The 15,081-nt window shown below is 45.2% G+C and overlaps 1 protein-coding gene across 1 annotated transcript in view; it reads left to right on the top strand.

Annotated features, from left to right (window-relative positions):
- LOC129712505 (cytosolic carboxypeptidase 4-like) overlaps positions 1–10,305 on the top strand; it is a 225,474-nt gene extending 215,169 nt beyond the window's left edge. Inside the window, 8 exon segments of the mRNA XM_055660971.1 lie at positions 3,037–3,178; positions 3,748–3,879; positions 7,984–8,062; positions 8,065–8,105; positions 8,107–8,130; positions 8,132–8,162; positions 8,742–8,803; positions 10,294–10,305. Coding sequence (XP_055516946.1) covers positions 3,037–3,178; positions 3,748–3,879; positions 7,984–8,062; positions 8,065–8,105; positions 8,107–8,130; positions 8,132–8,162; positions 8,742–8,803; positions 10,294–10,305 — 523 coding nt within the window.
- Positions 10,306–15,081: the final 4,776 nt, after the last annotated feature.

The raw sequence follows: 15,081 nt of genomic DNA, 5'->3' as shown, positions 1-15,081 counted from the left end.
TTAATTGGAATTTGCATAATTGCCCAAGTTCATTGTGAAGTCCCTGCTATCTCTGCACTAAGCCTGTGAGTGGGTTTGTCTCTTGGGGTGACACTAGGGTTCAGGGCACTGTCACTACATATTGTGGGTGCTTTGAAAATGCATTCACTCTCGGTTTCACCTATGGCACTGCTCCACATGGGAAGAACTCCATTAAAACCCTTTTATTAAATTTTTAAAACCTTCTAATTATCAATTTAAATTGGTTTGAAGAGTAGAAATAATTTAATTAGAAAGTCAGATTTCTCAAAGGGAGCATTATATTAACCATTTTGTCTGGGGAACTTTGCTACTTGCTTCATATCTTTGTAAACAGAAAGCAATCTGCACAAATATACAAATCTTTTTCTGACAACTGGATTCAAAAGAGTTATGAATATAGATTTTACACAAATTAAGAAATATTCTGAACATTCAGCTGGTGGTAAGTGCAGAAGCTAGAAGTTCTCTGCATACAGTTACTGCTGTGATCCCAAACTAGGGCCATCATTGAGAGGGAGCCAGGCGACACACATGTGAATGTAGCTTCCATTGGGGATGTGGACACGTATGTGAATGTGGCTTCCATTGGGGAGAACACAGACACGATGAAAAATATTAACAGACTGCAAACCTCTCGCATTTAACATTGGGACAGAGGCTGGCGTTCAACTGTGGCTGCATCTTCAATGGAATAAACCAGGTAGTACTGGCCACATTGAGCCCAGATCAGGACTGGTGCATACACAACCCCATTAGTGAGTGGGACCAGGCTCAGTGCCTCCGTTCTGCAGTTCATGAGGAGTATATGCTTTCCCCAATCCCTCCATTGTTTAACCATTCTTCATAGAAGGGTCTTGACCCGAAACATCACCCATTCCTTCTCTGCAGAGATGTTGCCTGTCCCACTGAGTTACTCCAGCTTTTTGGGTCTATCTTCGGTTTAATCCAGCATCTGCAGTTCCTTCTTGCACAATCCTGATACGTTCACTGGCTGAACACCCTCTGGATTAAACTCAGCAACACAGCTGAACCAGCCTGTGTCATAAGGTCATAAGTGATAGTAGCAGAATAAGGCCATTCGGCCCAGCAAGTCTACTCTGCCATTCAATCATGGCTGATCTATCTCTACTTCCTATCCCCATTCTCCTGCCTTCACCCCATAACTCCTGACACCTGTCTCTACCTTTAGCACTCTGCCTTCTATCAATTACCTCATACATTTGATACTGTAGACTAGGATAGTTACTAACTGGTAAATCTCATGGGTCTATTAGGGGGAAAGCATGCCCTTTATTTTCATCCATACATTCTCTGAAGGCATTTACTGGGCATGGAGGAATTAATAATATTGTTGGCCTTTTATCTGATACAGATAAGTGTTTCACACCATGATAGACCTAGTGTATAGACCATCACAGAGTACAGGATAGGAACAGGCCTTTTGGCCCACAATATTTATGCTGAATATGATGCCAAGCTAAGCTATTTTCATCTGCCTGCAATTGTTTCACATTCTTTAATTCCCTGCATATCCCTATGCCCATCTAGAAGCCTTCTCAAACACCACTATCATATTTGGCTCAAAGTGCAAATGACCAGGAGCTGAATACTTGGAATGCTTGGGTTGGAATTCTTCTTGGTAACACAGCATACAGTCAGCATGATGTCCTGTCCAACTGAAAATTGTAAAAGGCCCTCCCATATTTTGAGAGGTGGGGGAAAACACCCCCCCCCCCCCCCCCCCCCCCCCCCATGTTTTTGTAATCTGGATTTTGAAGTTCAGTGAAAAAAAATCTATTAAAATCTCCACTTCCCACGAGACAATGGGGGGTGTCACTGTTAAGTGCTTGTTAAATGTCTCTATTAACATCATATTAACACAATGTGTCACCAATTGTGTTTTGAACTACTGAAGGTATTCACGGATAATTTCTAAAAGCTGTCTGATGCGGGTACAGTTACCATTTGAACTAATTGGATGTATTGGTGGATGGGAATCCACCAATTCCAACTCAACAACGTACCTCGGTGACTGCCAATCCACCCCCCCCCCCCCCCCCCCCCCCCCCCCCGTACACCCCCCGGACCATTTTTTTTTTCAAATCGGTTGCTATTCGCTCTTCAAGGGAGATGCTAAATGCATTTCGTTGTCTCTGTACTGTACAATGACAATGACTATTAAAGTTGAATCTGAATCTGAATCTGAAAGATTTAAACGGGTGTTGGATTTAAACGGGTCAGGTCATTAAGGGCTCCGGTCGAACGGGTTTCCTGGCTGGCTTGCAGGCAAGTCCCTCATTCACGGCCACTTGCGTTATTTAGTATGTTTTTCCCATCTCTCTCTCTCTCTCCCCCCCTCCAAGGTTAGTTCTTCTGTTTGCCTTTATTTGCTTCAGTTTTACTTGTTTTAGTGTTATTTATCAGATTGTAGCTTTTGAAAGATTCAAGTGGGTATCAGATGCTTTCTAAGGGCTGAATCGGCCCGTTCCTGGGGCCTTTCATCACCCGGCGCGGCTTAAAATCAAACTTCTACATCGAGTGATCGGTGATCGAGGCTCCCGATGTTGAAGACCCTGCCTGCTGATTTTAAGCCGCGCCAAGCGATGAAAGGCCCCACGAACAGTCTGATTCAAGCCCCACGATTCAGGGCGGACGAAGCTGCTGTTGCTAGAGTTCGGAGTCGGTCACCAACCAGGTCAGCCCCCGATGTTACCGTCCACATGGCCGTAGCCTCCAAAGCCTCGAGTGTGTGTGCGTGTGCGCATGGCCACCAAGAAATTTTTGCCCCCAAATTGTGTCCCCCCCCCCCATGTTTTGATAGCGATTTCCACCCCCTTCTGAAGGGCCTGTTCCTTTGTTCCTGTTGTATGTTCAATGCTCCATTGCAGAATACAGGCTGCCTCTGAACAATGTTGATATTGTTGGACAATTATCTTTTTGTAGTCTTTCTCTATTTCACGGGATTGAATGGTTTTACAAAACTGATGCTTTTTTCATTGGTTTATGGTTTTTTAGCTGCCGCTGTTCTTTGAGCGGAGAAGATCTGAACAGACAGTGGTCAGAGCCAACTCCTGACCTCCAGCCAACTATTTATCACACAAAGGGACTCCTGAGTTACATGAAAGAGCATTGGCAAAACCCCGCTGGGGAGTGTCCTGTCTCGGAGAAGAGTCTGAGAAACCAAAGGTTGAGAAGCACAGAATTCACTGGAACAAACGTGTTTCCATCTATATCTGTGAAACACAAAGTTCAACTCATTGCGTCACACAGCATAGAAAATACCAAGTTATCTATGCTTGGAATTATAGGCAATTGCAACGACCATCTCGGTTCAATTGACTTTGAACGTGATTTGCTGCACTGTCCCATTCCAACGATACAGTAAACCCGTGTTTTTTATCGACCTCCATATAATGGATTTTGGTAACAGTGAATGGACCTACTGACCTTGTACTGACCATTGCCAGGCTGGGCAGCACCCCTCCCCAGCCCATGCTGCCTATAGGGCCACCTGACAGGGTACCAACCCTAGCTGCTGCCACCCACACTACCACTCACACCCCCATCCCCACCCCCACGCTCGCCCCCACCCCCACCACCACCCCCACCACCCCCATCCCCTCCCCCACCCCCACTCCCGGCCCCACCCCCACCCCACCACACACCCCATGCGTGGATATTTACATAAAACCTCCTGATTTTTGCTTTGATTTTGTTGTGCACCAGGTTTACTGTGACTACCATGGACATTCAAGGAAGAAGAATTCATTCATGTATGGATGCAGTGTGAAGGAGACTCTGTGGCAATCTGAGTCCAGTATTGACACAGCAACTCTGAAGGAAGACATTGGCTATCGAGTGAGTGCCACCCTGATATATTCCCGTACATTGAGCCTGCTGCAACTTTCCCTCTTTGTGGTCAATACTTAACCCTTCTCAAGAAATGTTCCTGTGTGTGAAGATACAGAATCATTGCTATTCATTCTTAAACTTACACAAATATTGCCATGTTTACCGAGATACAGTGTTTTGTTGCATGCTAAACAGTCAGCGGAAAGGCAATACATGGTTACAATTGAGCCATTCACAGTGTACAGCTACATGACAAAGGGAATAATGTTGGGTGCAAGATAAAGCCATTAGAGTCCAATGAAAGTTTCAGGGTCTCCAATGAGATACAGTAGCTAGTAGTACAAGACCACCCACAAAAATGTTCAGGAGAGTTATCTTAAGCAGTATGTGGAGGTCCCCCACACGTGAGAGGGCAACGCTAGATCCCAATTGGGAAATTGGGAAGGGCAAGTTAATGAAGTGTGTGTGAAGGAGTCTTTTGTGAACAGTGACCACAGTACGATTAGGTTTAAAATAGATATGGATAGGGACGGAGAGAGTCCACGTGTTCAAATGCTCAACTGGGTTAAGGCCAACTTTGAGGGTATGAGAGAAGGTCTCGCTCAAGTTGGCTGGAGCAGGTTATTAGAGGGGAAAGGAACATCGGCCAAGTGGGATGTTTTTAAGTGTATTGAAGAAAGCTCAGGATGTGTATGCCCCCCTTACAGTGAAGGGCAAAGCAGGCAGATGTTAGGAAGCATGGCTGACGAGAGAAATTGAGAGGTTAGTCAAAAACAAGAAGGATGCATGGGACAGGTATGGGCAGCTGGGGTCAAATGCATCCCTGGGGGAGTTTCGGGAACTAAGGAGTAAACTACAAAAGGAAATCAGGTGCAAAAAGGAGATTGCTCTGGCCAGTAGCATTAAGGACAATCCCAAAAGATTTTATAAATACATAAGCGGGAAAAGGGTAACTAGAGAGAGAGTGGGACCTCTCAGGAATCGAAGCGGTCACCTCTGTGTGGAGCGACAGGAGACGGGCAAGGTCCTCAATAAGTATTTATCCTCTGTATTTACCGAGGAGAAAGACATTAAGACGGAGGAAATTGGAGCAGTCACTGGAAGTGGCTTGAGAGCAGTCAAGGTGACCGTCGAGGAAGTATTGAAGGTACTGTTGTGTTTGAACGTAGACAAATCTCCAGGGCCGGATCAGATATATCCGAGGACATTGCGGGAGCCCTGGTTGAAATTTACGAATCGTCTTTAAATACAGGAGAGGTGGCGGAAGGAGTTCGACAAGGTTCTGCATGGTAGGCTGCTCTGGAAGGTTATATCACATGGGATCCAAGGAGAGATAGCCGAATGAATAGCAAATTGGCTCCATGGAAGGAAGCAGAGGGTTATGGTGGAATGTTGCTTCTCTGACTGGAGGCTTGTGACTAGTGGTGTGCCTCAGGGTTCAGTGCTGTTTGTCATCTACATCAATGATTAGGGTGAGAACACACAGGGTAACATTGGCAAATTGCTGATGATACAAAAGTTAGTGGTTTTGCAAATTGTGAAGATGGTTGTGAAAGATTGCAGCAGGATCTGGATCGATTGGCCAGGTGGGCGGAGGAACGGTTGATGGAATTTAATACAGAGAAGTGTGAGGTGTTGCATTTTGGGACGTCGAACAAGGGCAGGACACAATAAATGGTAGGCCTCTGATTAGTGTTGTGGAGCTGAGGGATCTAGGAGTACTGGTGCATGGTTCCTTGGAGGTCGAGTCGCAGGTACAGTAGATGGTGGTCAAAAAGGCTTTTGGCACATTGGCCTGCAGCAGAGTATTGGGTAGAAGTTGGGAGGTCATGTTACAGATGTATAAGACGTTGATGAGAACACAGTTAGAGCATTGTGTTCAGTTCTGGGCACCGTGTTATAGGAAAGTTATTGTCAAGCTTGAAAGGGTTCAGAAAAGATTTACGAGGATGTTTCCAGGACTAGAGGGTGTGAGCTATAGGGAGAGGTTGAGTAGGCTGGGTCCATGGAACGCAGGAGGATGAAGGGAGATCTTATAGAGGCGTACAAAATCATGAGAGGAATGGATCGGGTAGATGCACAGAGTCTTTTGCCCAGAGCAGGGAATTCGAGGACCAGCGGACAGAGGTTCAAGGTGAAGGGGAAAAGATTTAATAGGAATCGGAGCGGTAACTTTTTCACACAAAGAGTGGTGGGTGTATGGAACAAGCTGCCAGAGGAGGTAGTTGAGGCTGAGACTATCCCATCATTTAAGAAATAGTTAGACAAGTACATGGCTAGGACAGGCTTGGAGGGATATGGACCAAGCACAGGCAAGTGTGACTAGTAGTGTAGCTGGGGCCGGTGTGGGCGAGTTTTACTGTAGGGCCTGCTTCCACTATGACTATGACTCTAATTGAGGTTGGGTGGTTGCGTTGCCTGATAACATTAGGAAGAAGCTGTCCCTGAATCTGGAGGTGTGTGTTTTAACACTTCTGTACTTTTTACCCAATGGGAGAGGGGTAAAGAGGGTGTGGCCAGGGACCATCACAACAGTCACATGGTGAGAGAGGGCTGTGCTTGTCAGTCAGGTATGAAACAGGGCAGTGATACCTGGCCATGGTTAGGACCTGATCATTTTGTTCACCTTGACTGTTATGATGCGGATTAAAGTACAAACCATTCTGTGACTACACCACCCCTGCATCACTGCAGCTCCACCCCTTGACTATTTGCCAGCTGGAGACCTGGCACCAAGGCCCTACTGTCAACTTGATCTTTCTGCAGTGCGGGTGTGAAAGTTTCAAAATATCTTGCACTGACTCTACAAATCAAGGCAATTCATGAGATGCGGCCAGTGCTTGCTGATTCCTGTTCCAAGCAGTGATTAAATAAAAAATTCAATATATTCTGCAATGGGTGTGGGTGTAGTCTCAAACACATATCTCTCTCATCTTCCTTCTCCTGCGCGCGTGACTGATGGGGCACTGCCATCTCCCACACGCGTGACTGACGGGCACTGCCATCTCCCACCACCGTGACTGATGGGCAACCGCCATCTCCCACACACGCGTGACTGCGGGAATGTTCCTCTCCCGCACGCATGACTGATGGGCACTGCCCTATCACACACGTGACCAATGGGCACTGCCATCTCCCACATGCATGACTGTGGGAACGTTCCTCTCCCGCACGCATGACTGATGGGCACTGCCCTATCACACACGTGACCAATGGGCACTACCCTCTCACATTCGTGACTGGTGGGCACTGCCCTCCATCATCACATGACTGCCCCAGGGCAGCCCCGTCTCGTTACTGGGCTGGTGAACACCCACACCTTCTCACTACTTGACTGTTGGGACATTCTCCTCCCTACTCTTTACTGTGTTTTGATGCACTATCTCCTCGCTGGTGCTGCAGCCCTCTCATTGTCAAACATGAGCTTCCCTGGTGTTTTACTGCAAGTAGTGAGCCCCTATAGTTCCATTGTCCGACATGGTCCACTCATGTTGCTGTGCTGTCTCCACTTGCCTCCATGGTCCTGTTGACTTCATTTCCCTCTTTTGTTCATCCATTGACAACAGCTAACCTTTCACACCCTGACTGCCAAAGATGAAAAAGCTGATGGAAATTCATGCTTTGAGAATGGTTTTTATTAAATACCTCTGTGTCAAGTCATTAGAGCAAGTGAGCAGAAATCCTTATTAAACCATCTCACTCATTCTTCACGATGAATGCAAACTGTAAATTGACCCCGTGTCTGCTTGTTCAATGCTGAATTAAATCAGAACATTACTTTAATTTAGTTTATAGATACAGCATGAAAACAGGCCCTTTGGCCCATCGAGTCTGCGCTCACCCCTTCACTAGTTCTATCCAACACACTAGGGCCAATTTGCAGAAGCCAATTAACTTAAAAAACTTTAGAGTATGGGAGGAAACTGGAGCACCTGGAGAAAACTCACACAGTCACAGGCAGAAAACGTACAAACTCCGTACAGACAGCACCCGCAATTGGGATCGAACCCAGGTCTCCAGCGCTGCAAGCGCTGCAAGACAGCAACTCTACCACTGTGCCACCGTGCTGCCCTATTTTTCATAATATTTCATACAATTTTTTTTCTGCAGGCCATTCCCAGAATTCTGGAGAAGATTTGCCCGACGTTCGCCATCAATCGTTGCTGTTTCTTGGTGCAGAAATCACGGGAATCACGGCTCGGGTGGTGGTGTGGAGAGAATCGGCGTTCTCTCCGCAGTTACACCATGGAGAGCACCTTACTGCGGCTGTGATCAGGGGCCGGTACAATGTGAGTGAACCCCTCTGGCCTCTTATCCCACCCACCATTAACGTTGAACGGGCACCTGCTCATCAAAGTAGTTTCAGCTGTTTAATGGGAATGTGTTAAAGAATTTGAGCAGAACAAAAGCAAGAAAAGGTGGAGGACACATTAGGGAGAAGAATCGTAAATTAAATAGTATGTGGACAAATGGAAAGAGAAACAGTTCGAATGAGGAATGTTATGGTTAAGAGTTATATTAGAATTATGGTTGTAAGGCACAGAGACACTCATTCAACTTGTCCAAGAGGACCAAGGTGCCACATCTAACAGTCCCATTTGTCTGTGCTTAGCCAAAATCCCACAAAACCTTTCCTATCCACATACCTGTCTATGTTTCTTTTATATGCTGCTATAGTGCCTGCCTCGACAACCTCCATGGCAGTTCATTCCCATAAACCCACCACCCTCCAAGAGAAAATGTTGCCCCTCAAGGTCATCTTTCCCCACTCTTCTTAAACCTGTGTCCTTTGTTCTTTGATGTTTGCTACCCTGGGAAAATGGCTGTGTGCATTCGCCCTGTATCTGCCCGCTCATGATCGTATACAGACCTCTATTACAACACAGTCTGCTGTGCTTCAAGTTCTAGCCTGCCCAACCGCTCCTTGCAGGTCAGGCCCTCGGGTCTTGGCAACGTTTTTGTAAATCTCGCACTCTTTCCAGGCGTAATACATCATTCCTATAACAGGTGGCCAAAGTGGACACACTACTCCTAAATGCCAGTCTGACCAACATATTGTGGCAACTGTAACATAACAGCCCACCTTCTATACTCATTACCCTCCAACTGATGAAGCACAATGTGCCAAAAGCGTTCTTTATCCCCCATTCTATCTGTGGTACCATTTTGTGAGAACTATACACTTGTACTTCGAGATCCCCTCAGCTCTCCACAACAGAGAGCCTGTGATCAGGGAAAGTACAATGTGACTTGAAACAGGTGGCACAGTGGTGCCTAGCAGCGGGAGAGTTCCTGCCTTACAGCAGCGCGGAGAACCAGGTTCCGATCCCCACCACACGGGTGCTGTTGTGTGTGGAGTTTGTACGTTCTTCCCCGTGACCGTGACCATGTGAGTTTTCTCTCCACACAAGATCTTTGATTTTCCTCTGATCCACACTCCAAAAAAGATGTACAGGTTTTGTAGGTTAATTGGCTTGGTAAATGTAAATGTAATAATTGGCTCTAGTGTGTGTAGGATAGTGGTAATAAATGCGGGGATCGCTGGTCTGGGTAAGGGGAGGGGGGACGCTGAACCCGGTTCTTAATATTTTTTGTTATGTTATTAAAGTAGAACAATAATCTGCTCTATTTGGTTGTGGTCAAAGGATATGCAGTACTAATCCAAAGCACTGTCATGATGGCCATGAGGAAAACTCGTGTTTCAATGGACTGGAGAGTTCATTATCAGAGATCCATCTTTGGGAATTCATTAATCATTAGATTGAGGGTCCTTATTCATTTATCTAAATAACTTGTTGGATTTCTTGCAAGGAATGAAGAGAAGATGGAAATATCCCCAATGTCCTATGCAAATTTTCCTTTCCTGTTGCATGTTTTAAGAAGAACTTGTACGAATTATTTCACTTGGTGCAAACTGAGGCTTTGAAAAAGGTACAAAAAGTTTTGTCAATGCTTTTCTTTAGTTTTGATCCAAACTCAGTGCAAGGGACATATTTGAACCCTGGATGGGAAGGACAGAGAGGAGCTAGGAGCGAATACTTCATGTCAAACATTTGGAAATGGGTGGAAAGGCTGGATGTTAATAACTTGCTTTTCAGCTTTGGAAGAAATGAACCCAAGAAGCTACGGTTAGGAGGGGGCTGAGGGGTGATCTTATAGAGTGTATAAAAATCATGAGATGAAATAGAACGGAGGTTACAAATCGATGACCAGAGGACATATATCGGTGTTAAGGTGAATGGGAAAAGATTTAATAGGAATCAGAACATTTCATTCCTTTTTTCCAGAAATGCTGCCTCTCCCCACTGAGTTACTCCAGCATCTTGTGTCTATCTTCAGTGTAAAACCAGGCATCTGCAGTTTCTTGACCTACTACACGATTGACGAGGGTTTCCCATGATTCTCTTTCTCTTTCCACAGATCTGGGCCTGACATGCCAAGTATTTCTGTTTTATTTCAGATTTCCTGCATCTGCGGGTTTCAAAAAATATTTTTTCTCAACCAATTTAGATCACAAAAAAGGTTTAAAGTAAACACACATTTTTTCCACAAAATGTGAAGGGCTTTAGATGGTTGTTTGCGAATGCCCATGGAGACAGAGCAACTGCAGGGGTCAGAAAAGCAGACCGTCGATCGGCCCACTGAGTGGATGTTGACCAACAAGCTACTGTTTTTTTACAATAATTACACCCTGATCCATTTTTATTCTTCCCATCAGCGCCCCACCAGAAGTGAAGATAGTTTACATTTGGTCCATTAACCTCCTGCCTCATGTTTTTGGGATTTTGCAGTGGACCCGTCACAATAGTGGATGGATCTTGACAAAGGCCACACAGACATCTGCCCAAGGCTAGGATTGAACATCTGAGTCCTTGAGTAAGTGAGGAGAGGCCTCTCTCATGGGGCTACACCCGCTTGGGCCCACCCGCATGGTTAGGCACCTGTCACACTCTGTGTTGTGTTTGGATAGATCAAATTAAAAATTTAAAACATCACGTTTCTTGAAATTTTTAATTTAATTTGGAGAGTAAATCTGTGGCTTACGGCCTGAAACTGAGGGGAGTTAAAAGGTAAACTCGAATGGATTCAGGCAAAGTGGTAAATGTAGCGAAGTGGTGTGACTCAGTGACAGAAACGGGTGTGGTTTAAACCATGTAGCATAAAAGGAATAAGCCACACCGTGCTTCGCACGCTAAGTCTGTGCCCATCACTTTGGGGCAGGGGGGGGTGCTTGCCAGCCGCCGCATCTCACAAGCTTTTATTTCAACAGTTAAATATCTTAGTATTTGTTCCGTGATTATTGACAATAACTCTGATAGGCTGTTGAATTTTCTAGCAATTCATTTTGAAGCACCCGCCACATAAAAATCAGTAGTAATGCTGAGGCCTTTATAAAGGTAAAAAAATCTGGATCTGAAATACCGCCAATATGGCTAAGGACATATTGTGAGCAGTTTAATGTGGGTCGCGCACGGTGACCAAATATCAGCGCGAGTCCGATATGTCGCTGTTCGCAGTACAGCTCGGTGTCTGTGTTGAGGCGGGTCGTCCAGAAGGAGGTGGCGGGGCTTATTAGTGAAAGACTGAATCCCTACGTAAATTATCTGGGGTTAATATAACGATGAGCGTTTGACAGCATTAAGGCAACCACAATACTCGATGGAGTTCTAGACAGGATGAAACGAATGAGGAAATCCATTGCAACTTACGATATGAAGGCTGTATGAGATTGGACCAGTCTCCGGACCAGAGGGCACAGCCTCAGATAAAGGAGATGAGGAGGAATTCTTTAGTCGGCAGGGGGTGAATCTGTGTAATTCATTAGCCACAGAATGCAGCGGAGTGCCTTAATGTGTCACTGCACCTCACTTAAACAGTGTTACCAAAAACGAAAAAAATAAGACCATCAGAATACTCGTGGGAAGTATCGAAGTAAGATTATCGGTCCCGCGAGCGTAAATGCTCGGAGCGACCTGGGAAACGACTTCGTCACTTTACGTATCGCTGCCTCGGTAAAAACGAGCTGAACCGACAACGGTACTCGTGAAACGTGGTCACAGCCTTCGTAAAGTTTTAGTCTTTTCAACACTTGTCGGAGCATTGTTCCACATCCGAGGGTAGCCCCAACTAAGATACCTACTAAAGGCATATCGTACTGTAAGTTCCTTCCGAGTTTCGAAAGTCTGGAAGAAACTCGAGAAGAAACTCTTTTGCATTTATCACTCGTACAGTGCGGCTGACAAGGTTAATTAATATTTGGGTATTTTTAAGGCTGGCGAATCATAACAGGTCTTTCTTGTGATTTATAAAGGGCGTCAAGTTTCTGGAATAACAAGCAGATAATCGGGGTTGAGAGGGGAAACTAAATATTGAATCACGTTACCAGTTAATGAATGGCAGTACACCTAACCTTGATGTGTTGAAATGGCCTTAATTCTGCTCCTAGCCGAGATTTATTTCTTAAAATCCCGAGTTCAGGTTGCAAACTATGTTTTGCAAATTTAGGTTGAATGCACTTTTACAACGTCAAATACAATTATCCAAAAGATCTTCGTTGATATTTTTATGCTGAAAAGAACATTACTTGTACTCCTTATGTTTCATGAAGGTAAATCAAACAAACTCGTCTCTTTAACACATTCGTTCACACTCAGACTCCTAATGACGCACCATGATAAGACAATGGCAGATTATACTCCAAAGGGTTTACGAATACCCTAATGACATGTCATTATTACTCATGATCAACAGAACTAGAACCTGCCATCGTCGCCACGCACCCATCAGATAATAAAACACAGCACTTGAATTAGGATTCAAAGGGCGTCAATTGTGGCAGGAACTGCAGATGTTGGTTTATAAACCGAAGATGGATTACGTTCTGGTTGAGACCATTTTGTCCGTCAACTGAGCAAGGATCTCGCCAGATACGTCACCCTTCTCTCTACGCGCCCTGAGATGTGCTGCCCTGTCTGCACTGAGTTTACTCAGCATTTGTGTCATCCTTTGGTTAAATTATAGGGGTGGAATACTACATTTATCCTTGTCAATCAGAGTGTGTCCTTCCCTTGCATGTGTCTTGAGATCCCTGTGGGTACTGCCGTCCTGGGAAAGCTCTCATTTTGTGGAATCTATCACATAGTCCCTGGAACGCGCTTTGTCGTTACCGTTGCTCCATCCCTTTCACTTCCATGATCGTCAAATGTTCACCGCGTGGCCGATCCTCCATGTGTTATCCTGAGCACAGTGAATTATTTTGGGACCAGATGATGTTATATAAATAGGAGAAATAGGGGCAGGATAGTGCCTTCCGCCGTTTGAGTCCAGCATTGCCAATTCAATATGATCCATGGCTGAGCACCCAATCATACCCCATCCTGCTTTCTCCCCAGCCCTTGATTCCGTTACCCTAGAGTTAATCTTAACTCTCTCTTGAAAACAATCCTTGGAATTGTCTTCCTGATGGCCTCTCTGTGCTCCAGAATTCCCAGATTTACAACTCTCTGGGTGAAATTATTTTTCCCTTATCTAGGTCCTCAATGGCCGACCCCTTATTTCTTACACTGGTGACCCTTGGTTCTTGGACGTCCCCCAAAACTGTGAACATTTTTTCCCCTGCATCTAGCCTGTCCATCCATACGATTTTAATATGTTTCTATACGATTGCGGGTGCCATCCTTCTAATTCCGTGAATAAATGCAGTTGATCCGTACGGTATTCATGTGCACCTTGCATGGGTCGACGGCCAGGCTGCAGATGCTGGGGCCGATGTGAATATTACCACTTGCTGTCAACAGACGTTAGGTTTTCATTCCCTTAATATCCTTTTTGTACGTTGTTCAGTGTCTCGAGGTAAAACAGCGCAAAGACGGCTCAATTCTGCCCACCCGCATTTTATCACTGCAATCTGAACGATTCTTCCATAGTGCTGTTAATAATGTGCCAGTTTTTACTAACACTTCCAGTCGGCACCAGTTATACTTGTGTTGATTAACGGGGCCTAACAGCCCACTGAGTATGTTGGCCCATAGTGTGTGGGCAGAGCTATACAGGCTACGTGATGTGGGGGACAACCTCCGGAGACGGCTTGTGAACCATGGAAGCATGATATCTCTTGGAGTAGAAACTAATTCTTGTGACAATGCCGCTGCTATGGGGGGGGGAGCCTTTGCCCACTGGTTAGGCTTTCCAACTATTTAAGATCGGGGTTTGCTGTCTCGTCAGACTTGAGGGGGCGCTGCGGAGGGGTGGAGAGGAGAACCCGCTAGAAGTGTATACCAGTTATGAGAAGTATTGATACTTGAGATGTAGAACCGTTTTTCCCCAGGCGGAACAATTGCAAGACTCGAGGGTTTTGGAGTTTTAAGGTGAGAGAGGTCAAATTTGAAAGGAAAGTGTTCTGGGGTATTAATTCTTTGCTGGGGGGGGGGGGGGTCCCGTAACTCACTGCCAGGGGTGGTTCTTTAGGACAAAAAGAAAATTAAGAACAACTTAGTGGTTGTTTAGACCTGTTTAGATAGAACATAGTGTTACTCGAACAAATAGCAAGAACAGGAGAGTTTGGAATCAGTTTTAGAAAAGGAGACATGATAATTGGCATCATATTTGTTCGCGGGCCAAATTTCCTATTACTGTGCTGGGACCTTTCGGTGTTCTATTTCAACACATTTAGGTCCCAAACTTGGTGCTCTTCACCTAATTTAATGCTTCAGCATTTCCTCTCTCAGCCCATGAACCCCTTAGCTTCCAAGAAGGCGTAATAATGAAGGGAATAATTGTTTTAAATTAAACCTCACAACGACAGAGGGGATTTGCGCCTTGATGCGTTTGCCCTCCATTACGACTGGGGGGGGTAAACTGACTTACACCATGTTGCTCCAGGTCAAAACCAACTTCATCCTTCTCGACTTTTGTTTCTAAAAAAACAAAGGACTGATCTGTTTTACTTTTACCACATCCACCACCCCTCCCAACATAAAGTGCTGGAGTAATACGGCGCAGATTTTGTTTAGGTCGAAGAACCTTCGTCAATTTTTGTCTAGAAAAGTCAACAGATTCCTTGTATCCAGAAGAACTGCCTACTGATTCACACTGAGTTACTCAGGCTTTGTATGTTTATCTTAGCTAGAACCAGCATCTGCCGGTTCACCTTCTACAACATCCTACATTTATTGATTAAGTAGAAATTAAAATGCTTTCCTGTAACAT

The sequence above is a fragment of the Leucoraja erinacea genome, chromosome 33, assembly GCF_028641065.1.
Source record: "Leucoraja erinacea ecotype New England chromosome 33, Leri_hhj_1, whole genome shotgun sequence".
Taxonomy (NCBI): Eukaryota; Metazoa; Chordata; class Chondrichthyes; order Rajiformes; family Rajidae; genus Leucoraja; species Leucoraja erinaceus.
This window is presented reverse-complemented; position numbering and strand designations above follow the sequence as displayed.